Source organism: Triturus cristatus, chromosome 6, assembly GCF_964204655.1.
Source record: "Triturus cristatus chromosome 6, aTriCri1.1, whole genome shotgun sequence".
Classification (NCBI taxonomy): domain Eukaryota; kingdom Metazoa; phylum Chordata; class Amphibia; order Caudata; family Salamandridae; genus Triturus; species Triturus cristatus.
The window spans coordinates 556,764,410-556,791,103 of NC_140589.1; the positions used below are offsets into that span (position 1 = coordinate 556,764,410).

A 26,694-nucleotide genomic window follows, 5' to 3' on the forward strand; every position below is an offset into this window, starting at 1 on the left:
CGTGATCCATCATGCACTGGCGGCTGAGTTCATCCGCCCTGGCGTTCAGCGAACCTGGCAGGTGTTGAACCACCAAGGACATGCCCTGATGTTCCAGCCAGTTCCAGAGACAATGTGCCTCCTGACATAGGGTCCACGACCCACCCTGCCCTGTTTGTTGCAGTACCACATGGCGGTGGCGTTGTCCATGAACACCTGCACTACTCTCCCTTTGACAGAAGGCAGGAATGCCTTCAGTGCAAGACGGATCGCTCGAAGCTACAGAAGGTTGATGTGGAGCCCAGACTCCGCCGGAGACCAGAGGCCTCTGATCTCCGCCTCTCCCATGTGGCCGCCCGACCCCAGAAGTGATGCATCTGTCACCACTGTGAACTCTGGTTGGGGAAGGGAGAGGGATCTGCTGTTGACCCAATCCTGGTTCGTTAGCCACCACTGCAATATGAGTGCAGTGCCCTCTGAGATCTGGACGCAATCAGAAACATTTCCCTGATCTTGTGCCCACTGGAACTTCTCCTACTGCAGATCCCGCATATGCCACCTGGCATAGTCCACCAGCTGGATGAAAGAGGCCATGAGGCCCAATAGCCGAACGGTATTCTGACCGAAACCGGGGATAGAGGCTGAAATATCAGAATCATAGCCAGAATATCCCGGACTCGCTGCTCGGGAGGATAAGCCAGAAACAGCTCTATGTCCAGAACCCCTCTGATAAAAAGGAGCGTCTGAGAGGGAATCAGGTGCGACTTCGGCACATTGATAGTGAACCCCAGCGAATGCAGGAGGTCCGCCGTAGTCTGGAGGTGGGAGACAACAGCCTGGGGCGAACCCGCCTTCAACAGCAAGTAGTCAAGATAGGGGAAGACTGGAACCCCTGATTTGCGCAGATGTGCTGCGACCACCACCATCACTTTCGTGCACACCCAAGGGGCGCTGGTAAGGCCAAAAGGGAGCACGGTAAACTGAAAGTGCTCGTGGCCTACCGTGAACCGTAGGTAACGCCTGTGGGCTGGCAGGACGGTGATGTGAAAATAAGCATCCTGCAAGTCCAACGCTACCATCCAGTCTCCAGAGTTGAGGGCAGACAGGACTTGAGCCAGTGTCAACATTTTAAACTTCTGCTCTTGGAGGAAGCGGTTGACGTTCCTGAGATCCAAGATAGGACACAGCCCTTTGTCCTTCTTGGGCACCAGAAAGTAGTGGGAATAGCAACCATGCCTACTTCTGGGGCAGGAACTTGTTCGATGGCTCCCTTGGCCAAGAGGGACGTAACTTCCTGTTGGAGAAGGGCCAGGTGATCCTCCGACATGCGATGGAATTGAGGTTGCATGGATGGAGGAGTAGTCTTGAAGGGGAGGGAGTAGCCACTTCGGACTATCTGCAAAACCCACCTGTCCGACGTGATGTTGCTCCATTAGGGGAGGTGATGGTGAATCCTGCCACCCACTGCCAATTGGTGGCCCTGAAAGGTCGTACTAGGAGGGCTTGGAGGCAGCTGCAGAGGGGGCGCTGGTGGACTGGCCCGCCTACTGTCTCCCAGACCCACGACGGTGGGTCCCACGTCCCCGGCCGGGCAGAGACTGGACAGCTTGCGCAGGCCTATGGCTCTGGGTAGAACGTGGCGGGCACCCCTTCCGTAGCCACGAAAGGGGCGAAAAGCAGACTGCGCGGGCGGGAGGTGGAAGCGAGGCCCAAGGATCTGGCCGTAGCCCTAGAGTCCTTAAAGTGCCCGAGCGAGTTGGCTGCTTTGTCGCCGAACAAGCTACGGCCATCAAAGGGCATGTCCATAAGAGTAGCTTGGACATCGCCCGAAAAGCCAGTGGACCTCAGCCAGGTGTAGCATCTAAGGGCTACTGACGTGGAAATCTTCCTGCCCAGCGAGTCGGCGGTGTCCAGCCCACATCAAATGGCGGACTTTGCGCCGTCTCTCCCCTCGGCCACGGCACGGGAGAGTACAGCCCGAGCCTCATCCGGGCATTGTGGCAAAACCTGCGCGACCGAGTCCCACACACAGTGGGAGTAACAGCCCAAGAGACATGCGATGTTCAACGACCGCTGTCCTAAGCTGGAGAAAGTAAACATCATCTTCCCAAGGTGGCCCAGCTTCTTGGATTCCCTATCAGGTGGTGCGGTAGGGAATGTGCCTTTGGAAGTCTAGGCTTGGACCACCAAGCTCTTAAGAGTAGGGTGGTGAGAGAGGAAAATGGGGTTGCCCGGGGCCAGGCGGTGGCAACGGGGAATCATCCTGTGCACACGAGCCCCTGTGTTGGGCTTGGACCACGTTCCCAAAAGGATGTCCGTAAGGGCCTCATTGAATGGCAGCAAGGGCTCCGAAGAGGCTGCTGATGGTTGAAGCAACTTGGTCAGGTTAGTCCTAACCGCCTCCGTAGGAAGCTCGAGGTTTAAGGCCTCAGCCGCCCTACGCAACACATCTGCGTATGATGCACCCTCCTCCGTAGCCACCGTAAGGGGAGAAAGCATGCCAAGGTCTGGGGAAGTGACCCCCAACTCGTCTCTCCAGTCCAGTTCTTCCAACTGGTCTGACAGAGGGCCCACAGACCCCTCCCAATCCTTCCCACCCTCCTCTGGTAGCCACTCAGGGCGATTGCAAACAGCAGGGGAGAACAGGAGTACGAAAGTACAGGTCCGTGTCGGTCCCGACGTCGGTCCGGCGCCGTGTCCACATCGAGGGGGAGGCCGGGGCGACTATCAGCCGCATCCCACGTCAAGTTGCCCAACGGACGGGGAGAATGCGAAGAGCGACGGTGCTTCTTTGCCTTCTTTTTGTGCTTCGACTTACTTGAAGACGAAGACTTCGACGAGGAGTGGTGATGGCTCCGCGACCGGTCCCGCGACCTCCCTCTCAACCGGGACTTCGAGAGGCGCGGAGCAGACTGCCGGGCCTCCAGAAGCTTTTGGGACTGCTCCTGCAAAGACTTTTGGGCCATGGCCGGCAGTCGGAGCACGAATTTGGGTCGTGGTCGCACTCAAGGCACCAGAGTCACACAAGATGGGGGTACATCACCGACATCAGCTTGTTGCAGGAGCCACAAGGCTTGAAGCCGGTCCGCCGAGATGACATCCCTGTGCACCAGGCATTGTAACAACTCAAAAAGTCGATGACAAAAAGTGACTTAAGGTACCGCTCTCTCCGGATCTAACAGGAGTTGACCTTTTTGTCTTTTGGAGCCGAAGGTGTCGGTTCCAAAGATGGCTTTTCTCGACTCAGTCCCGAGCCAGAAGGCTTGAATAACTGTTTCGGTGTCAGGCCCGAGGAAGAGGCATCAAAAATATTGTTTCGGCGCTGAACATGGCCTTAAGGCGGTGGTGGTCCCGAAACCTTTCGCTTAATAAAAGAGAGTTTAAGGGGAAAAGGGGCTTTGTTACTCCTAGCACCTTGTCCCGGTGGAACACCTTTGGAATCCAACTCGATTTCCAGTTCGGATTCCGATTCAGGGACAGGGAAGGCCTCCTCCTCTTATGCCACTGACGATTCCAACTCTTCGTGTTCGTTATCTTCCCCAAAGATGTCCTGAGTGTGTTAAATATTTTGTCACTTCATGGCTATTCATCGAGCCTGACTATCCTGCAAAGTCTTTTTTGATCGGAACGATTGACAAGCATCCCAATACTCTTTGTGCTCGATTTCCAGTTCGGAATCCGATTCAGGGACAGAGAAGGACTACTCCTCTTCTGCCACTGACTATTCCAACTCTGCGTGTTCGGTATCTTCCCCAAAGGTGTCCTGAGTGTGTTCAATATTTTGTCACTGCATGTCTATTCATCGAGCCTGACAATCCTGCAAAGTCTTTTTTGATCGGCACGATCGACAAGCGCCCCAATCCTCTTTGTGCTCCGGTGAGAGGCACAAGTTGCAGACTTTATGCATGTAGCTGTTCAGATACTTGGAGTGGCACGACAGAATTGAAATAGTGTCCGTTCCATCGGCAGAAGACTGTCTAGTATGGAACGGAGAAGAAGTTAACTGATGCAGCTAGGCCCGAAGGTCACGCGTGAGGTTTGCTCGACCGAAGATGGAGTTTTCCGACCTATACGATACACTGAGAAAGTGACACGCGTACGAGAACAATACCGTCGAGAGTACAGTGCACCGAAGGGAACACGAAGGACTGTTTCAAACCGGAGATCTGCAAACAACGTCCGAACCCGATGGCGGAAAGAAAACAATCTAACAATGGAGTCGATGCCCATGGGCACCATCACCGAAAGGAGGAGTCACCTTACCTCGTGACCGGAAAAGACTTCTTTGGAAAAAAAAAAACCTTGCAAACATCCAGACCCAACACTAGATGGCAGGAGTATAGAAAGCATGTGTATCTACAGCACACATGCCTCAAACAAAAAGGTCTACAGAACATTCACAAGAAAGGGGAGAGGGGGGTGGTGAGGAATCTGCGGTTAGACAGTGTATCAACCAGGAAGAGTGTTACTGAAGGATATTAACTTATTTACCGGATGGACATTTCTCACTGCAGATTCCTCACTTTGTGAATAGATAAAGCAGTAGCTTCTCACGGAGTGGGTAGGAGAATGGCTCAGATCAAAAAGTCATGCAGAACCAATCAGGTGAAATGCCCAAGCGGAGGGTCCGAATTGTCAAGGCAATAGTGCTACGTGAAAGTGTGCACTAATTCTTATGCAGCAGCCTGACACATACACAGGACAGGCAATCTGCAATGCAGTGCAGTAGTAGCAGCCTTGGTTTCAGTGGAATGAGCCCTTAATAGTTGTGTAGCAGATTTTATTGTAGAGGACTACATACTTAGAGATAGATCTTTTCTGCACAACATTGCCTTTCTTTGCTCAACAAAGGCCCACCCCATAAGTTGATTGTTCACCCAATGGCCTCTGATACGGTCAATGTAGAAGCTGAGGGTCCTCTTGGGATCTAAATTATTTGAGTCTCTCATCCACTGTGAAGGGGTGAGCGGGAAAAAGAAGGATGGAAGGGCAATAGCCTGTCTAATATTCAAAGGGGTTTCTATTTGTCAGGAATGCATGGAAAAAAATGTTGTGTAAAGCGGAAGGACCAAAAGTCCATGCAGTTTACTTACATGACAAGCTGATGAATGGAGAGCATAGTGTCATTGGACAATTTAGAGGATCCATCTGACAGATGTAATATCTGGTCAACCCTGGGAAAATGACTGATTCTGCCTCCTACAATTTGGCTGTGTGCTGGAAAGGACACATTAAACAGTTTTTAAGTTTTGGCTGCAAATGGGGTAGGGGACTGAGCTGTGAGATTTCCTGAGAATTGCCTCTAGGAGCCTTGGCCTCCAACAAAAAAGGGCTGAAAAGATTTCTGTGTCGGCGGCAGAATATGACGTGGTTAGTAAGTCCTCGAAATAACCCTGAAATGAATGAAATTATCGTAGAAACTGTCTGGGGGTGTGTGGAGGGACCAAAGGAGCAATCTGTGGTTGTACTCTCCTTAAATTGTTTTAGGGCTGAATCCACCTTCTCACCAGAGGTGATAGCCATCAAATGGAATATCCATTAAAGATGCTTGGACATTCCCCAAGAAGACTTTAGAACTCATCTAAGCATGGCACCAAAACACCTCACTTGTGCCAATTGCCAATTCATGCAGTCGGTCGTGTCCAGGTCAGACTGGATGACAAATTTTGCTGCATCCCTGCCGTCCTGATCTGACCAACCATGTCCCAGAGTGCATGGGTGCAGTAACCAAGGAGACAGCAAGCTTTTACTGACTGAAGACAAAGGTAGCAGAAGAAAACATGAGCCTGCCACAAGTTTTCATACATTTGAATTTGCAATCAGGTGGAGTGGTAGGTAAGTTGTAGGAAAGTGCCCCTTTTTGGATGGTTACCCCCCACTTTTTGCCTGACATCTGAAGCCACCCGACTTGATGTGCCCTGGGTCCCTGTCAATCAGGCTTCCAGGGCCTGGGTTCTTTCCCAAAAAAGTATCTTTGTACCTACAATTGTCAGATATCCGGCCACAAGTAAGCCCCTTGTAAAAGGTACCATGAGTACCAAGGGCACTTTGACCAGATAAGGCCTCTAAGGGCTGCAGCACCTTTTGTGCAATCCCTAGAGACCCTGCACCGTAACACCCACCCCCTGCCATTGCAGGCTTTGTGTTTTGATGCAGGGAAAAGTGAAGAGTCGACATGGCACACACCCCTGTGTGCCATGCGTGAAACCCACTGCCTGTGGCCTAGGTAAGTCACCCCTATAGCATAGTGGTCTAGACCACAGGTGAGGGGACAGTTGAAGGATCACTGTACCCCTACAGTGCCTAAGTCCATTCTTAAACATTATGAGTGCAGTGAAGTCATAAAAGGTATATGGTCTGGGAGTTGGTCCCGACAAACTCCACAGTTCCATAATGGCTTTCCTGAAACCTAGGAGGTTTGATAGCATACTTCTCAGCACTTTAAACCCACACTGATGCCAATGTGTGATTTAATGGAAAATACACTCAGATGGCATTTTAGAGATGCCCCCTGAACAACAACCAGTCCTGGTGTGGTTCCTGAATGGCTGCCTGCCATTTGACACCACCAGACAGGTTTCTGGACCCCTGGGTAGAGAACCTCTGTTCTCTGGGTCCAGAAACAAAGCCCATACTGGGCAGGGGTGTCACGCCTCCTCCCCCAGGATGGGCTGGGTCCACGAAGGGGAAGTTTCAAAGGTTTGCTGCCTTTGTGAGCTGTCCCTGCCTTTTGCTGCTCCCAGTAACTGGCTCCCATCGGTTGTGTCCCCCACTTTGGGTGGGAGAATCGGCGGAAAAACGAAGCTAGGAGAAGTGTGCCCACCTTTGCCAACCCCACACCCCTCAGGTGGGGGGAGGCGAGGTGAAGCACATATCTCAGTACCCTCCATCTTGAAGATGAGGGGAGCCAAACAATCAGGAAAAGACTCATTACCACTCCTACGTGGCATAATAGGGGGTGTACCCACCCTTAGGAAGGGGGCACATTGGTCCCGACCAGCACATCCCATTTAACCCCTCCAAATCTAGTATTTAGGGGCCACCCTGAACCTTCACTCCTCAGATTCGAGGAAGAAAGAAGGACCCAAGAGCCATGCTGACCCAGGAAGAAGAGGACACCTACTGCTTGGGCCCCAGCTCTACCGATCCGTCCCAACTCCGACCTGCCTACAGCGAGAAAAAAGTGCGTGTCCAGCAGCCCCCCACAGTCTGGAGGACCTGCCCTGTACTCACCTTACAGACTCTGTCTCGCGTGAGCAACGGATTTGCTTAACAAAGGCATCATGACCAGAATCCGGATTCTGGCGACTCCGCGATTCGGCATTACTCTCAACCAGACACCCACGGCACGAGTTGGAATGGTATAACACCACAAGGAGGTCTCCCCAGCAATGATGACCTGGGATCTGGTGATCACCGACCTCCCTCAAGCTTTAAGACAACGCTTACAGCCTCAACCTGAAGGGTCCCACCGACCACGACCGCAGCTGGTAAGAAAACCTGATGTCAGTAGACACCCCTGCACCCGAGGCCCCACGGTCTTGGGTGGCCCAATCGAGGGTGTCCAGGCATCCCCCCCAAGATCCCAACTTACCTCTCCAGCCGGTGGTCGGAAGCCTGAGCCCACAGCAAGGTCCCCACTGCAAAGCACAGAATCCCGACGTCTTATGGCACCCTGCACCTGGCCCCCCCAGTACCGCTGGTAGTGCAGCTCCTGTGCTGGTCATTGGCCCCTGCAGTGCTGACCTTAGCCCCAGGAGCTTTGCTCGCACACCCGAGTGGCCCGTCCATCAGCAGTCCCTTACCGAAGGCCCCCTTAGCCCTACTGGCTAACATTCAGCTCCTGCACTCTGCACCAAGCGCCCCAGCGTAACTGGAGGTGGAACTCAAGTGCCCATCTAGAACGTGGGGAACCTCAGCCCTAACCCCCAAAGCCCTCACTTGTAAGTCGTTTACTTACTTGAGAATGTGCTAACACTTTTTCTCCCATACGAACCCATGTTATGTGATTCTGGGCCTAAAATGTAGTGTGGAACTATTGTTTGTATGGAGAAAAACTAAAACTACACTACAAAGTACAAAAAATCTTACTTACTGTGTATCATAAGAACCTTAGGTGCGGTATCTAGGCATAACACTCCCAGTCCTCAAAGTAATCCAAAAGTAACAAACGTATTCTAAAAGTAATTACTGTATAATGCAAACTGCCTTCTGAATCATTACCAACCTATAACTATTCAAACATAACTGTATTTCATAGGGAAATCCTGCATTCCAGGTATATTTTACCTACCTGTACCAAGTCCTGCTTGGTTCTAGATATAAAATACAAGTATACCTTTTTATACTTAGTCAATTGGTCTGGATTTAGTCTCCGAGTGTGTGCAACAAGCTTGACTGAGTGAATACAATAAATGCTTAACACACCCTCTAGAAAAGCCTCACTGCTCGTCCACACTACCACAAAGAGAACTTTTAGTACTTACCTAATTTAGCCTCTGCTATACTTCTGGGGACTCCCTCAACTCTGTGTATACTATACCTTACTTTGGTATCGTATATACAGAGCCAGCTCCTACACCCGGTTGTTCCTGATCATCTTGAGCACTTTGCTCAGAAGTGGTATTGGCGGATGACGCACAAGAGGCCTGCGCTCCACTCAAGACGAAAAGGGTTGCTGAGCGAGAACTGCCTTGGAAACTCCAGTGTCCTAAACTGCTGACATTGTGCATGCTCAGCAGAGGTAAACAGATGCAGCCAAGGCTCTCCCCACTTCTGAAACGGACCTTGTGCCACCTGCGGATGGAGATATCATTCGTGATCCACTAGGCATCCATGGCTGAGTGTGTTTGTCCTCGTGTTCAGAGAACTTGCCAGGTGTTTAACCACCCGGGAGATGCCCTGCTGTTCCAGCCATGTCCAGAGACGCAGGACCTCTTGACAAATGGTCCAGGACCCCACCCGCTCTGTTTGTTGCTGCACCACATGGCGGTGATGGTGTCCGTGAACACCTGAACCAGCTGCCCCTTGATGGATGGGAGAAAAGCTTTCAACGCCAAGCGAATCGCTTGGAGCTCCAGCAAGTTGATGTTTAGTACTGATTCCACCAAAGACCAGAGTCCTCTGATCTCCACCTCCCCATATACCAGGAATTACACATCTGTCAATACTCTGACATATTCTCCCGATGCTTCGCCAATTGGAACTTCAGGTCCCACTGCAGAGCCTGCATAAACAATCTGGCCTGTGTCACTAGCAGGATGAAGGAGGCCATAAGGCCCAGCACCCTCAGTGTCAGTCTCACCGAAATCGAGGATAGAGGCTGAAACATCGGTATTATAACCTGAATATCCTGGACTCACAGCTCAGGAGGATAGGCCCGAAAACGTACTGTGTTCAGAACGGCACAGATGAAAGGGCGCATCTGAGAGGGAGTCAGGTGTGACTTCGGCACATTGATAATGAACCTCAGGGAAAGCAGGAGGTTCGCTGGAGTATAGAGGCAACAGCCTGGGGCGAGCTCGCCTTCAACAGCCAGTCCTCGAGATTGGGAAAAACTGGGACCCCTGATCCGCTCAGATGGGCTGCGACCACAGCTATCACCTTGGTGAACACCCGAGGGGCACTGGTAAGGCCAAAGGGGAGCAAGTTAACTGAAAGTGCTCATGGCCTACTGCGAACCGCAGGTAACGCTGAGGAGCAGGCAGAACAGGAATGTGAAAATAAGCAATCTACAAGTGCAAAGCTACCATTCAGTCCCCAGAGTCCAGGGAAGACAAGACCTGAGCCAGAGTGAGATCTTGAACTTTTCTTTTTGAGGAAGTAGTTGAAGGCTTGCAGATCTAGGATAGGACGAAGGAGGCCCTTCTTCCTTTTCGGTACCAGTAAGTAGAGAGAATAGAAACCACTGCTAAACTGGCACCGGTGCCCTCACTATGGCTCCCTTAGCCAAGAGAGGCCTGACTACCACCTGAAGAAAGGTCGGGTGGTCCTCCATAAGCCAGTCATAGGTCAGAGGCATTGAGGGAAGGGTAGTCACAAAAGGTAGGGAACAGCTCTTCCGGGCTATCTGAAAAAACCACTTGTTCAATGTGATGTTTTGCCAGTTGTGGAGGTGATGACTGATCCCGCCACCAACTGATCGCTTCTGATCCTGAAGGACTGGACTAGGAATGTTTGGAGGCTGCAGGAGGAGGAGCGGACTGATTGGATCTCTGGCCACCTCATCCACGGGGTCGAAAGTAGCAATGGCCGCCCAAAGGCTGCTTAAGTTGCGCTTGCTTGTGGTTGGGATACGGCTGGCGCAGCTGAAAGCCTCTTCTGTGGCCATGAAAGGACCGAAAAGCATTCTGGGACTAGTGGTCACCAAGAGGCCCAAAAACTTGGCCAAAGCCCATAAGCCTTTAAAATGCTCCATGGTCATGTCTGCCTGGTCTCCAAAGAGACGGGTGCCATTAAAGGGCATGTCCATAAGGGAAGCCTGGGCATCCCCAGAAAAGCTAGAAGTCTGCAGCGAGGCATGACAAGGATTAGCCACTATCAATGACAATGCTCTGCCCAGCAAGACAGTAGTGTCAAGATGACAACAAATGGTGAACTTGGTCGAATCTTGCCCGTCAGATACCATTTGGGAGAGAAAGGCCCGGGTTTCCTCCGGAATCGATGGCAGCACCTGTGCAACTATTTCCTACAAGGAGTGGGCATAAGGGCCCAATAGGCATGCAGTGTTCACTAAAAGCAACGCAAGGCTGGCAGGAGAGAAAATGTTCTTGCCCCAACTATCCAGCCTTTTATATTCACTGTCCAGGGGTGCAGAAGTAAACACGCCTTGTGAGGTAGAGGCTTGGATCACCAAGCTCTCGGGGGTAGGGTCATTGGTGAGGAATTTAAAGTCACATAAAACGCATGGCAATGTCTGGGGGCAATGTCCTTATTCACAGGAGTCACTGTGCTGGGCTTGGAACAGGTGCTCGGAAGAACATCATTTAAGGTCTCTTTGAAAGGCAGGAGAGGTTCTGAGGAGACACCCAGCTGCAGGACCTCTGTCAAGATGTTCGTCTTGACGTCCACCGAAGGAAGCTGAAGGCCCATGACCTTGGCTGGTCTTCCCACCACCATAGCATATGAAGCTCCCTCCTCCGTAGCCACGGTAGGGGGAGAACGCAGGCCAGATTCTAGGGACGTATTTAGGTCACTGGCCTCACCCAGTTCCTCATTCCAGCCTATTTCATGCCCAGGCTGGTTTTGTAAAGGGTCCAGTGACCCCTCTCACTCCTCCTCCATTCCTAGCCCCTCAAAATAAGGCTGGGGAATCGACCTATGATTCAAGGGTGTGTCAAAAGATGCCAATCCTGCTCTGGGTCATAGAGGATAAGGATGAAACTGGCACCACTGAGGGGCGTTTGGCGTCACAGCACTGGGGCCGACGCCGGGGAAAGTCGCATGGGTACGGTCGGCGCCAGTCTGGATCTGCCACGGAATCCATTGTGTCCAGAGCCACCGACGTGGAAGCTGATGGAGCCCTTTACGAGTATGAGGCGTGTCCAGAGGATCAGATCACCGAAATATGAGGCACATGGTGTCATAAAAATCTTTAAGTTGCGCAGCGGTCGCTTCTGGAAACGCAGGAAGGCACGAAGTCAACCCAGGCTCTGCAGAACCAGTCCTAGAGCATCAAGGCTCCTCCGCACCATCGGCCAATGGACGGAAAGAAGTGGAATCAGGCTTCGACTTCTTGTGCTTTCTTATACCTTTTACAAGATCCTGCTCGAAGTAATTGAGTCGGGGACGAAGATCTAGGACTCCCGAAGCGGCGACTGAACCGTTCTCTCGTCCGCGATCAGAACGAGACCTCCAGGATGAGTGACATGGCCCGCCAGCAGCTTTAGGGACTGTTCCATTAAAGCCTTTGGAGCCATGGCCCAGCAATTGGAGCACAACAAGGAGTCATGGTTACGCTCCAGGCACAAGAGACAAATTAAGTATGGCTCTGTCACCAACATGGCGTGGTGGCAGGCGCTGCACCGTTTGAATCCAGAAGTCTTCTTCGACATTGAGGGAAAACCTACACATCAAAAACAGTCGACAAAACATCGAAAAAAAACTGTCAAAAAGTGACAGAGGGTAGCTCAAGTCTGGAATGTTCGCTCCATTCTGAAACATTTGAATCATAGCCTGAATATCTTGAACCCTCTGAAGAGAAGGGTGTTCAGTGCTGTCCCTATGAACAGGATGCGCTGAGAGGACACCAGTAATGATGTGCGCTTGTTGATCGAAAAGCCCAGGTCATAACACAACTTGGTTGCAAGACACCATGTCTGGAGAGTTGGCTTTGATGATTCAGACACCCAGGTAAGGATACACCGGGATTCCAACCCATCTGAGATGGGTTGAAACCACTGCCAGGATATTCCTGAAGACTCGAGGCGTGGAAGTAAGGGCAATACAGGCTCAACACCTGACTAACCCAGGTGATGAACTCCAATAACGGGGTCCATAGACTTTGCCACAGAAGGAAGAGACAAATCTAAAACTACAGCCACCCTTCCCAACATGTCCGCCAGATTAGAGCTGTCCTCCATGGGCAGGACAGGAGGACAAAGAAAGCTAGAAGCAGGGGGAAGACTTTAGCTCGCTTGCTTCACCCAAATCAGCAATCCATCTATTCACCATAGGAGGATCCGCAGACACTGGTTGCACACGCCCAAACCCCACCTAATTTTCTTTAAAAACTTCTTCCACCGACCCATCATGCATTAGCTCTGCATCAGACGTTGATCAATGCTGATGGCACCATGGATAGAATGAGGCAAGGGGTGGTCAACATCTCAGGAGTGGGCCCCGAAGGGTCGTGCACTGGCACAGAGTATTTCAGCGCTTCAGAAGTAAACCTCAAAGCAAAGTCGGAGTCGCTCGGCACTGCAGGTTATCCCTGAAGGGCTGTGCATCGGCAGCAATGTGCATAAGGGCCTAACTGCAGCAGAGGGGGAACCCACCGGCGTGGGCACAGTGAAAGCATCTGTTACCTTCTTAGGACCTGAAGGCGCTCCAGGGGAAGGTGAAGACGCAGATATGGCGTGGAGAGCACAATAATAATCTCTCATTTGGGTTAAAGTTGTCTAGGCTCCAGGAAGGAAGAGTAGGGAGGCACATGGGGTCCTCAGCTTGAGGGCGTGAGGAGCAATGAGAAACCATGCCATGAGACGATGTAGCCGGGAGATTCCGCGACTTTGACCGTTTGCGACTAACTGTGTGATGTCGACGGCGAGCGACGTCTACAGGAACACCACTGTGAAAGGAACGTTGATTAGGAAGAAGACAGATAGGTGAGATTCAGTGGATTCCAACAACTGCGTTGTCAGTAGCTTCATCCGTCGCTCCTGCAACACCTTGGGCTTCATTTAGTGACAGGTGTCGAACTCCTCAAAATCGTAGTGCTCGCCCTAAGCACCACATGCAGACAGAAGGAGGGTCCATGTCCGACATCTTGTGAGTCTTATGCTCTACAGGTTTAAAATCAAAAGTTATAGAAAAAAGGCACACTGTTTCAGATGAAAAAAAGTCGTAGAAGGCCAAAAAACGCCCAGAGGAACCGCTTCTCCGATGAGCGTTGTAGCATGAAACAAAAGAAACGGACGTCAGCACATGGGGGAAGGGCTTATATGGACTCAGTCAACGTCACATCCTGTGGACGACGTCGCTACGGAGCCACACAGCGCCCTCAAACGACGTGTAAAGCTTCTCCTGGAATAAAATTCCAGGTCCAATCTTGCGCCTAGGGAGAACTCCAAGGTTTAGGAATCTCCGGCTAGATATGTCTAACAGATGTCGGATTTCCAGGATTCAGCATGTTTCAGCCTGGTTTCAAGCTGTGTCACTACCCTCCGCTTTATCTCGGAAGAGACCATTTTCAGACGGATTTGACGTCCGCCGGTCCATTATCTTTGTATTCATTGTCCCCAAGGTCGCGCCCATCGCTGTGATATGGCAATGGATCGTCTCCATAGTGATGTCCTTGGTGGTCATTGCCGGCTTGCTTCCTCCCGCACCTTCCAAGAATAAAAGCTGTCTGGATGCCTTGCCCAAGGTCATCTTCTCTCGTTGAGGTCTAAAGTGCGCACATAGGAAGGAGATAAGTGAGGGGAGAAAGAGCCTGGGCCTCTAGGAAGTTTTATGGCTTGACTGATGTAAGGATAAGACGAGCGAGAGGGTAGCCAACAAAGAACAGGCATGCGGCCAGTCACAGCTGCTGCTGTGATCTCTGCACCGCCCCAACACTCCTGTGCGGTGAGGTTCTCCTAGGCCGCGGCGGGAATAGCATGGGAGCGCACTCCTCACACCCCAGTCCATAAAGGGAGATGGATACAGCAAGAGATGGTACTGGGTTGCCAATCAACTGTGCCTCATATGAGGACTAGGAAACCATGCAAACATTCTCAAATAAAAGGATTGACGAAGTGCTGAACCTTTTTAAACATTCACACCCAGTCACAGATCTGTGTGTTTAATCAATTGTCACCCCAGCTAGTTTGGCTAATGAGGGGTGTTACCCCGACACCGGACCCACAATGCTTGTTTCGGGTCCAGGGAAGACCTGGTTTGGCAGTTCGGTCTGGACTGTTCCCATGAGGCACAGGGTCAAGACTGATTTGCTCATGGCTGGGTCTGAACTGGGGTGGCAAAGTGAGCTAAAGAATGATGATGGATTCAACCCAGATCTGTGACTAGGGGTAAATGTCTGAAAAGTTTGAGGGCTCCGTCCATCATCTTCTTGTGTTTGCTCTGTATTTAAACCAAGGATTGTCAAAGTCAACAGGTCTTAGCTTAAGGTCCTATTGACTTTACTAATGCTATCAATGCATGAGTGCCTAAGAAATAACGCAGCCGTGTGTCATCACGCCTACTTTGATTTTTAACTTACCAATGTGAGATCGCTAATTTGAAAATAAAAACAGAAGCGCCAAAGTACTTTTCTTTAAAAAAAAATGTTTAACTGGAAAGTGACTGAGTGGAGGGGTTGAAGCAATGCCGAAGGTAGGCAGAAGAACAAGAGAGAGCAATGTGGCTTGGGAGACAGAAGCACACAGGGAAGAGAAACAAATATGCACTTGGATGGGGAGAACTGAAACACAGGTAAGACAGTAACATGCACAGTAGCATGGTGTGACAGAGTGACTGTAAAATGCGGGAGAGAAGCATACAAGAGAGAAAGCTGGAAAACATGCACTTTGATACAGTGATACACAAGAAGAAAAAAAAGTTGCCAGAAAGAGAGCACTTACGGAAGAATAGAAGGAGCCAACAACAGAATTCATAAAGAGGATGTGCTCCACAGAAAGGACAAACACAAGACAGGCGGCTAAAACAAAGCATGGAAAAGTGAATGCAAAAAGCAAAGCCAATGGCAAGAAATAGGAGGAATGCATTCCTAGGTCAGCTTTCATCATGTCTACAAGAAGTCTTCAATAACTTAACGGTTTGACCTAAAAATTAACTGGAACAATCAGTTCAGTAATTAAATATATGTTATCAGACCTGACCAGTACCAGATGTTTCAATGTCAAAATCTACTTATCATTTAGATACACTGTTAAGCTTTATTGTGCCAAATGAAGGGTTTAACTGAACATTAATATTTTTATCTTGTCATCTGGAGAAATATTCTCACCTGTAAAACCTGTTTTCCAGTCTCTCTTTAATTGTACTGATGTCAGTAGGGTATGCAACCACGGTGCAATACAAAGGATAGGCTTGTAGATCTACTGGTGCCACAAATGCAGATGCAATATCTAAAAATATTTAAAATAGGTTTATTGTGACAGATTTAATTAAAATGTTATTAGCAGCTTTTAAAGACAATATATTAAGGTTAATAAATGTGAATAGTTTACTAAGACAGCCTCTGGTTCTTCCACCACCTCATTCTTGTTTTTGTTCACTGAACTCCCTGGTGTTGCTATATTTTCTTTAGCTTATCTCCCGTTACATCATATAACTATCAACAATGGCAATATGTAAACAAACAAATGCTGAAGAAAAATTTTGACGAGGGAAGATAAAGACTTAAGTTTGAAAAAAATGATGACGAAAAACCACTACACATTGAGAACGTTCACTTCTACGCTACTGAATTCTGAATTCTTCGGTTATAGCTAGACTTGGGTTTAGGGACAGGACTAGTTTTGATGGAGCTTTAAATACAGGACTACAAAAGAATTATGTTAAAGAGCAAGTTACTTACAATCAGGAACATTGAGTGATTTATGTGATGCGCCTATATTTTTTAGTGGTTCTGAGGGAGGGCAACTAACCCCCCGACCCCTCACACCCGCACATCCCCACAGGTTAACAGGTAGTTATGTTGGAGAGCCTACCTTGATTTTGAACCCTTGTTTTGGGATTCTCCTGCTAAATAGCTAAGCTGCACCAGACTGAGTAGGATAAGAAAAAAGTGCTGAGCTGTCCATAACATGAGGGATGGAAAACATTCTGCTGAAATACACAACTCCTGTCTACAACTCTCAGTACAAAAATGATGCAGAAATTACCCGCCAACATGCCAAGATCTGAGAAAATTTTAAATGCTTTAGGGCCTTTAATGCTCTCGTACCCACCACAAATTTCCCTAGCCAGGTTCAAGACTAACCGCAAATTCCTTAACTTAGAATATCCCCAAGCGTCAGACTGGATCCGGAAAACTTTTCCTGCAGCAGCAGCTCTGCGCGCCGGGGGCGGCGACGTCCAGCTCCGCCCTGATGTTGTCCCCTGACATGACGTCAGTGGAGCCATATATGCCCTTCCCGGCGCGCTGATGTCAGTTTTCGTCGGAGAAACGTTTCCGCCTCAGAACGCGGAGTCATCATAAAAATACTATGAGAATATGGGAACAGTGTGCAAAAATTATGAAAAAATAGAAGAAATTGACAAGAGCGACTCCACAAGAGCGAAGGCTCAATCAACGTTAAAGAGGGACAAGGATGTGGAAAAACAGCCTGGCAGAGGAAAGAAAGTCCACATCCTGAAAGTAAAACCGTGAAGGAGAACAGTCCCGGAACAATCGATTAAGGACAATTCACCACAAGACGTTACCAGAAAGAGACGTCGCAATTCCTATCAAAAATCCACAACGGACATATCCAATAGACCTGAAGGAAAGGCCGCCGAGGTGGCAAAGACCACACAGCAATGCAGAAGGGGAAAGCGGGATGGTGGGATAAAGCGTAAATAGATTTCACAGCCTAAGATCCAGGCCAAGGATTGGAAGGAACACATGATCTATGAACAGAACGAATCAGTCTGTGTTGGAGTGAGAGTATATCACCCTGCAAAAGGGCAAGCCACCCCAAGGGAGGCGAGTATAGAAAAGCTTCTACTTGAAAAGGTCCTCGCAGAACGGGGACGACGGGCGCGCGTTAAGGAATCCGCAGCTAGACTATGTCTCTACCAGATATTTCGTTACCAAAGGTATGTAACTCGTTCATCTGATAGAGACGTCTATCAGCAGATTCCTTAACTTAGAATAGATAGCAAAGCAATACCCACAGAGCAGGCGGGTCTGCGACTGAATCCCATGAAGTTCTAGAAAGAACGTAGGGGTCCATAAGGTGACTTAACACCATAAGGACAGAGCGAAGGTAACCACCAGAGCATGACCCTCTAAAGGAGCGGAAGCAGTGGGAGGCAAAGGCAATAGAAGCTGTCACGAACAGCAGGAAATAACCCAGTTATGGAAAGTGGGTTGAGGCTAAGTGAAAGTTAAGGACTTGAAAGAGGGAGATGAACCCACCCAGAGTGGGAAAGATATTCAGGATCTGAAGTGGCGACAAAAGCCTAAACAAGTACAGGTCGTCCAAGAAAACAGTGTGAAAGAACACTGAGGAACTTGTACCTGCAACTGCACGTGGGTCAGCAGAGGCAAAAGGTTGCCCCTTACCCAGAAAGCGCCAGGATGGAGAAGAAACCATATCCCAGACAAGGCGAGTTTTGTAGATGCAGATGGCAGCCAATTGTTAGAGACAGCAGTCAGCAGGACAGAGACCTTGTGTACCAGCCTAAAGAGCACAACAGCGAAAAGGAGCTCTGTGGAAACCGGCACCAGTAAGACCGGAGCAACATAAGTGGCAAAATGCCAATTTATGGTGCAAGATGCCGGTAGCACAGAAGTTGGAAGACAAGCCATGACCAGGTGATGGTGCCATAATATGTGAAGGCAGAGTACAAGCAGTGGGACGTTACCAACCAGTGCAAAGACAGGAAGGAACCAAAGCACGTTGTGTGGACACTGGAGCCATACGAAGTACACAAGGACTTTGTGTAGGGTAGCAGAGCAGCCCAGAGGCACCAAACTGCAAGAAGGCAGTAGCCTAAAAAGGGCACCAGGCAGCTGGACACTTTAGGAACTGGCGGAATACGTAGACCGGGGCAGGACCCACGGACACTGTATGAAGGAGTGAGCCTGCACGAACCCGACGGGTAAGAGCACCGAGGGGAGCCAGAGCAGGAGGGAAAACGTTGAAACAATGAAAACGTGACCCAACAAGAGTCCCCCGCAAGACAGAGTGGGAGAAAAACGAGGCACAACCCTGGCAAAATGGAGGCCAGATGGAAAGGTCCCCAAATCGAAGGAGTGAACATCCAAGGAAAAGACACCCCTTGGAGAGTGTACAGCATGAACCCCAAGCAAAGCTTGGAAATCCCCAGAAGGAAAAAGCAGGGATTAAGGACACTGCTATAGGATAAGCGGCCACCAAAAGCAGGGATTAAGGACACGGCTATAGGATAAGCGGCCCCACGTATGACAGACAACCTCTGCTAACCCAGTAGCTTAAAGGACCAGAAGGTGTAGGTGCACCAAGAAGGAACAACAAATAGCAGGCCGCATAGCGACAAAAAGAAACAGGCCGCATAGCGGCAAACAGGGTGCCGTTTGCAAAATAACCGCCACAACCAGGCGGTGCACCAGACGTGCGAGATAGACAGTACACGGCACGGGACACACGCCAGAGCCCGATGCTATACAGACAGACCAACCCAACTTGCAATAGGGCAAGTTATACGAAGAATCCTGTAGGAAGAGACAAGGGACTTTGAGCAGGACCTCTGCTCAGAGACTCCATAGGAGTGTACCAAGACAACGTAGAACCGAATGCCATCAAATACCCCACATAGAGTAAGGCAAACCAGTATGGGTGTCCTCTTGGGCTAAGCACACAGTCAGAGGACTGAAAAGAAAGGAAGCAGCCAACCGGCTGCGTCGAACAAACTGAGAAATGGCTAACCAGCCGTGAACAGTAACCAGCCCCGAAACCCAACCTGTGCATCACGGTGGGTCCCGGAAAATAATGCCGAGAACACGGCAACCAGAGTTATCGCAGGCCGGACAAATACGGGAGACCGTCGAATCTGCATGGCGGTCAAAAAGATCCACTTCATTGAACGGAAGATCCCGGACGGCATCCCGAATATTATCAGGGAAGCGACTGTCGCGCAGCCAAACATGGCGACGTAAAGCCACAGCGCGAACTAGGACCCGTCCCATAGAGTCAGTTGCATCCAGGGAAGACCGAAGGGAAAATTGCGATATGCATCTTCCATGCAAAAGAAAGCGGAGCAATTCTGTACGTGAACCCTCTGGAATAGAGGGGAGAAGGTGAGCAACTGAGTCCCAAAGAGCGGCAGATGAGCGTGCAAACGTACGCAGACGATGACCCGGCCACAGTGCCTGCTACCTCTGTGGGGCCGGAAGATGCACCAGGGAGAGGGGGCGACTGAAAACAAGCCTCGAGTGCCTTAGAATAGGCCTCCATTTGGGCACGTGTTGACCCAACACCCGGAAAGGATGGATACGGAGGATGCCGTACGCCTTTAACCGGCTCATCACGAGAGGAATGGCCGGTAGCAGTACGGGTGCAAGAAGACCTCCGTAAGAGACGCCTGTGCTTACGCTTACCTGGTGTTACACGGCAGGCGCGGGAGCGACCTCGGGAACAAGCCCGATCCCGAGAAGAGGAGAGGCGACGGGAGGGAGCTGGACCGGACAGCCGTGTGGCCAGCAATTTCATGCGCCGCTCCATCAAGGACTTCGGCTTCATCCCTTGACATGCGTCACAGTCCTTGGAGTCGTGGTGCACGCCAAGGCACCACATACATGAGGTGCGGGTCAGTGCCAGAGCTCTGACGCGCACAGGCTTCACAAGCCTGAAAGCCGGAAGGCATTGCACACTGTTCCCTCCACCGACGCACATGGTGTCGAGAAGGCCCAAAACCAGGCCAAGGAACTGCTGGTTTTCCAGGATCCACACTCTAACGCGGAAAAGAAGAAAACTGACGTCAGCGCACCGGGAGGGGCATATATGGCTCCAGTGATGTCATGTCCGGGGACAACGTCAGGGCGGAGCCTGACAGCGCCGCCACCCGGCGGGCAGAAGAGCTGCTGCAGGAAAAGTTTTCCGGATCCAGTTTGACGCCTGGGGATATTCTAAGTTAAGGAATCTGCGGCTAGACGTCTCTATCAGATTAGTGAGACAATAACCTTATTTTATATTATGAAGGACCCCACTGTAAAAATGTCATGTTCTCTCATGTCTAAGGAATTAACTCCATCTATGCCTGACCCTTTGGCTCCAAGATGAAGGTAAAAGAATATTGCCGATCTTTGCTATGCCAGGTTTTCTACCTCTGTAGGATCGAAAAACCTCTGCTGTTGAGTAAAGGGTTGAAGCTATTGCTGGGATGGCTTGGCTACATGGCTAACTGAAGAAAAAGATACTCCCCTTCAGTAACAATTTTTCTGGTAGATACTCTACCTACATATTCCTCACCTTTTGAATCCGCCAGACCAGATATGTAAACTTTGCCAAAGCTTTTCCATGCCGGTCGAGGGCTTAGGCTCCGTATTGGTACCAGAAATTAAGTCACCGTCCCATAAAGAGCCCACCCTGGTGTGCAAACATCAGTTTCCCATCAATTCCTTTCAGCATCAGTGAGGCAGGAGGGCAAGAATGACATCATGCATATTGAGGTGCCACGCAACAAATATTTGGAGCTGCATACGACTATCTTTCAATGTGTGGAAGAGAGCAGGATTTGTGAGGAATCCAAGGTCTATGGAGTCTCCACCAGAAAAATTGCTACCAAAGTTAAGTAACTTTATCTGATTGATAATTCTACCTGTAGGTTCCTCACTTTAGGACAGGCTGACAAGCTGTATACCCTTTGGAGACGGGCACTGGTAGGAAAGGCCTGACAAGGGAGTCTCAGAGGACAGAAAGGGCAAAAAAGCTGCTCTGTCAAACTTTCCCATCAAAGTAGTAGCACTTACGAAAAGTGTGGCGGGTTACACATATTGCCACTCTGCAGTTTTCAGCCACAGAAACTTCCTTTGCAAGGACAAGATGGAAGACTTTACTCTGGAGGAATAGGTCTTTATTCCCTAAGATGGTTCTTTCCATGCTAAGGTAAAGCACATTTTGATGCAAAAGACAATCCACTGTGATACAGTTCTCTTCGGGACAGCTTTGCCTTCCCTGTTGCCCGCACATCCTATAAAGAACTGCCCTTTGTTCTGAAAAACCTTGGCACAGTCAATGTGGAAACTGACCGCCTGTGAGAAAGTGCCATCTTTCTTGCATGGTATGCCCCCACATTTTGCTGAATTGCGGATGTATTTTGACTGAGTGTGCCCTGGGCTCCTGCCAATCAGGTGCCCAGGGCCTGTGTTCCTTCCCTAAAACTGCATTGAAGGCTAAACCCAATTGGCATATCTGGCCACATGTCAGCCCCTGGTAAATGGTACCCTAGGCCCTGTGACCAGAGAAGGCCCCTAAGGGCTGCAGCACTTATTTTGCCACTCTTAGAGGCCCTGTACCCTGACACACACACACACACACACACACTGCCTTTGCAGGCTGAGTGTCTTGGTGCAGAACAAAACAGAGTCGACATGGCACACATCCCTGTGTGCCATGCCAAAGAACACACTGCCCTGGCATACCTTAGTCACCCCTCTAGCTGGGTGCACTATGCCAGTGGTGTGGGTACAGGTGCCCTGTGCCCCTACAGTACCCGGGTCCATTACTGGGCACTGTAAGTGCAGTGCTGCCATTAAGAGTATATGGTGCTGGGAGGTTGCTATTATGAACTCCACAGCACCATGATGGCTACACTGAAGTCTGAGAAGTTTGGTATCAAACTTCTCAGCACATTAAACCCACACTGATGCTAGTGTGGGATTTAATGTAAAATGCACGACAGAGGGCAACTTAGAGTTGCCCCCTGAAACTAACCAACAACCCGTGTCCTGACTGAGAGGCAGCATAGGCTGGCACCCAGCAGACAGGTTGCTTGCCCCCTGGGTAGAGAGCCATCCGCTCTCGTGGGCCTGCAACAATGCACATCCTCGGGCGAGGTGCCAAGCCTCCTCCCCCAGGATGGGCAGGGAAGTTTCAAAGGCATGCCGCCTTTGTGAGCCTCCCCAGACCACTTGCTGTACTCAGCAATTGGTCCCCACCAGTTCTGACCCCCCAATCTGGCGGGAAAGCCCAAGTGAGGAAAGGGGGTGTGCCAGCCTCTGCCAATCCCACTCCTCAGGTGGGGGAGGCGAGGTGAAGCACAACGCCGGGCTCTCGCCATCTTGAGGATGGGGAGCCATACCCAATCAGGACTAGGCTCCTGCCACCCTCCCACTGGAGAGTGGCAGGAAAGGGAGTGTACCCACCCCAGGGAAGGGACCCATTGGTCCCGGACCTTTCCTTACCTGTAACGCCCCTTCATTTAGTATTTAGGGGCACCCTGAACCTTCCTTCCTCAGATCCCAATTCCGAAACAAGAAGAAAAACAAGAAGAAAGAAGACCTGCCGTGCAGCTGCTAACAAGAGGACTACACCAACTGACTTGGCCCCAGCCCGACAGGTCTGTCGACCCTCTAACCTGCTAAACCCCGGCGTGTCTAGTGGTCAGTAACCTTGAAAACACCGGCGGGCCTGACTGCCTTGCTCATCTAAAGACTGGGACTCCCACGAGCAGAGTTTCTGCTCAAACAAGCAACAACCCCTGGCGCCAGCCAGGAACCGAGAATCCAGCACACACTGCACCCGCCGAGCCCGGCCTGTGCCTGAGTGAACAAAGACCACAAGGACGTCCCCCCGGTGACTGTGACCAAGAATCCAGCACCCAAGGACCCTCCTCTACACTCCTGACGACGCCTGCAGCCTCAATTCCAGGTTCCACCCCCAACCGCGACCAGCAGAGGGTAGGATTTCCCAACGCCAAAAGACACCCCTGCACCCGGCGCCCTGCGGCCCCCTGTGGCCAGTTCCTGGGTGCTTACCTAACCTACAGCTTCCCAACTTACCTCTCGAAGTGGTGGTCGCACCTAAAGAATCTCCGTCCCCGAGCTTGCAGCCTTTGTTCATCACACAGCTTTCTCATTGAAATCCATTGAGTGCCCGATGGCTCAATAGCACCCTGCACCCAGCCGCCCGAGTGCCCCTGGAAGTGCAGCATCTGTACTATTCTACTTCCCCACTTGCCCTGTGTAAGTGACCAGGAGCTTAGCTCCCACAGCTGCGTGATCTGCCTGCTAGCAGCCACCAACCAAAGCCCCGCTGCCCACCATAGGCTAACATTGGGACTACTCTCTCTGCACCCGTCTGCCCCTGTGCTGCTGAGGGTGTAACAACTGTACCTACCTGACCCTGGGAGACCCGAGTCTATCCCCAGAACCTTAACTCTGCCATTCGAGTAATTAACTGAAAACAGATAACTTGCATTTTCTCCATAGGGTAACATTGACTGGTTGTCACTTGGAATTTCTTCTAAGTGTCGAGTTTTGAAACTTTAAAATATTAACTATATCACCTGATCAACGAAAACGAAATGTCTCACCTGTTATCAGGAGAGATGCCGGTGCTGGATCTTTGTGCCCAGCACTGACCCTACAAAGCAATTAGAACTGTGATTTTCCGATAACCAAACTTTCCTCCATAGGATAACATTGCCTGGTTTTTGCCAGAAATTCTTCTTAAGTGTCGATTTTTGAAACATACAAATATTCCTTAAACATCGCCAGGGTAACAAAAACTATTTCTTTCAACTGTTTACAGGAGATGCATCAGGGCTGAATCCAGGATCCAGCCCTGAGTAAGAAAAACCTATGCAAAGTAATTGATATTGCCTTTACTTAAAAATTCCCATTGAGCTCAATGTTATAATTGTGTTTAACTTGTGTTGCCTATTGCAACTGTAACTATTGCATTTAAAAGTCTATTGCTTATTGAAAGTATTTAACTAAAGCATCTCATTCTGAGAAAGTATTTTGATACCTACTTGTCGTTCTAAAATAAAACAACTATATATTTTTATATACAAAACAATTGGCCTAGAGTTCAGTTCTTGAGTGTGTGAGACCATTGGCTGACTGAGTGTGTACAACAAATGCTTTACACTGTCCTCTGATACTGCCTTACTGCTCGACCAAGCTACCACTTTAGAGAGTAAAGTTATATCTAACTTTAACCTCTGCCAAACCTCTGGGGACTGTGGACTATGTGCACACTGAACCTTACTTTGGTGCAGTATATACAGAGCCACTTTCTTACACCGCCCTTTTTGGATCCAGCTTGTGCAGCCTTTCCTCCTCTCAGGTGGGATTCGAATGAGGGTAAATCATCCTCAGTATGAGCAGATTGATAAGCAAACGCTGCACTACCAAAGACCAGAGACTTCCAATCTTCAGTTCTTTCAAAAGAGTGCCCCACCTTAGGGTGGAGGCAGCAGTCACTACCATGGCCACAGCTAGTGGAGCTGGACGACCTGTAATGAGATCCCTGCTACTAGGTTCCCCTCCAAACTGTAAAGGCCAGACCTGCCGCAGGGTCCCCAAAGTTTGTGATGGTGTCCAACAAGTCTCCTCTGTGCTGGAACCCCTGCCATTGGAGGCACCACTAGAGAGCCCTCATGTGTCAGCGTGTGTGTGACCAGGGTGGTATCTTCTTGATTCAGTCCCATTAACAACCAGAGCAGTGGTTAGTCTCTCAAAAGCAGCTTAGAATGTCTGGGCATCATTGAAAGTAAGGGAAAGTCTACTGCTTGGCAGATGGCTTGAGCACCTCACTAAGAAGGTTCCCTCGACAGACATGGTGCTAGCTCACCTTTGTCACCTGTCAATTAAGAATCCAGAGGATCAGAATTGCTATAAAAAAGGTCACGCATGGAATCTCTGTAGGATGACGTTCGGACATGTTCCTCTCTGTCTGCTGTTCTTCATGCAGGCACTAAGCCTCTCTCCTGTATCTTTGGGATGGATTTCTTGCATGAGGAGGGAGTCGTTCAGTGCGGAGCAGCTGCATTTTCATAGTTTATGCTATTATTGGTGCTGATGAAAGAACAGCTATTGCCGTAGGTTACGCAGAGTACAGTAGCAAGTTAAGAGAAAGAGGAGGCCAAAAGGGAGCGCCTAAGGCAAAAAGGGGGTGAATGGCACCAAGGGAAGCCCCACCTGCAGAAGTTTAAGGAGCACCCCGACTAGTCCCATGAGGCCCGAAGGCCGTCTTGGGGGGCATTGCACTCCCGCACATCTCAAACAGTGTTGAAGATCTGTCCCAGAAGGGGGAAACTCTGGAAGGGGGGGGGGTGGGGGGGGGGGGGGATCTTCAGGAGGTTGTGAAGGATGAAGGAAGCAGCAATGGCACCAGGGCAGGGTCGGTTAACAGCAGTAGCACTTGCTCTAAAGGGGCAACATCTCCTCCAGTTTCGAAGATGATGTTCTAAGTGTTGTAGACTGTTGAGGGGGAGTCCCTTATAATATCCTGGTCTCGGTCGTGTTTATGACCCCTGTCTCTTGACATAGATGACAAGTCCCTGATGACCCCGAACAAGGTTGTGATCCACACTTAACACAACGGGCATCCATGGCTCTGCCAGTGAAGAGCTTAGCCTTCCACTCTGTTATGGCCGTAGGATTCATACTTTGGAAGGACTTGCAAGACCTAGAATCTTTATAAGAGCCAAGACACCAAAGGCAGATGTCGTTAGGGTCAGTGATGTCATACTGCCCTCACAATCTCTGCATGGGATATATCCAGACCAATTACGGGAGACATTCTGCACTGCACCATAGGTTTTGTCAAGAAAATAAATTCTAGCAAGGGCTCCTGACAGACAGTCAAAAGCAGGCTTTGGATCTGCATCGAGGTGCAGAATAAAAACAATAGTAAAGTGGGTTTAGCAATTTATGGCTCTGGTGAAATCACAATGATGTTTCTGGTGCCGATGTGAAGCCATATTACTCTACCACCATGGGAAACCTACGGAAAAAATTTCTTTTCCAATTTGGTGCCTGGGATTTTCAAAAGGTGAGTAATATACAGGAATAAGTATTCATCAGAAATCTATTATACCTAGGATGAATTATTTTAGAATGATAAGCCAATACCAAGGGTCTGAACATTACCCTGCTATGTTGGTAGTGTTCCAACTATCTATCAGATATTACATTGAAATAGCACTGGCTAGCAAATAAAACTTTCAGCAACCAGATAAGAACATCAATCAAGGAACCACTGCAGCATATCAATATTTACAATCTGATAAACTCTGATTTGTTACGGAGTAGACAACTCTTTATTGATGCCAGCGTTTGATTGTATTGAGACTGTAATGAACCATGTTGCAAAAGTCTGCTCTCATGCGTGGATAAAAACAAAAAAAGAAGAGATC

The 26,694-nt window shown here is 49.8% G+C and overlaps 1 protein-coding gene across 4 annotated transcripts in view; it reads right to left on the bottom strand.

Moving 5' to 3' along the window:
• PHIP (PHIP subunit of CUL4-Ring ligase complex) overlaps window positions 1-26,694 on the bottom strand; it is a 1,862,070-nt gene that overhangs the window by 537,113 nt on the left and 1,298,263 nt on the right. For all 4 annotated transcript variants that reach the window (XM_085610989.1, XM_085610988.1, XM_085610991.1 and 1 more), the window contains exon 31: window positions 15,647-15,767. In XM_085610989.1, the coding sequence (XP_085467115.1) occupies window positions 15,647-15,767 (121 nt within the window). The remainder of the gene's footprint in view (window positions 1-15,646; window positions 15,768-26,694) is intronic.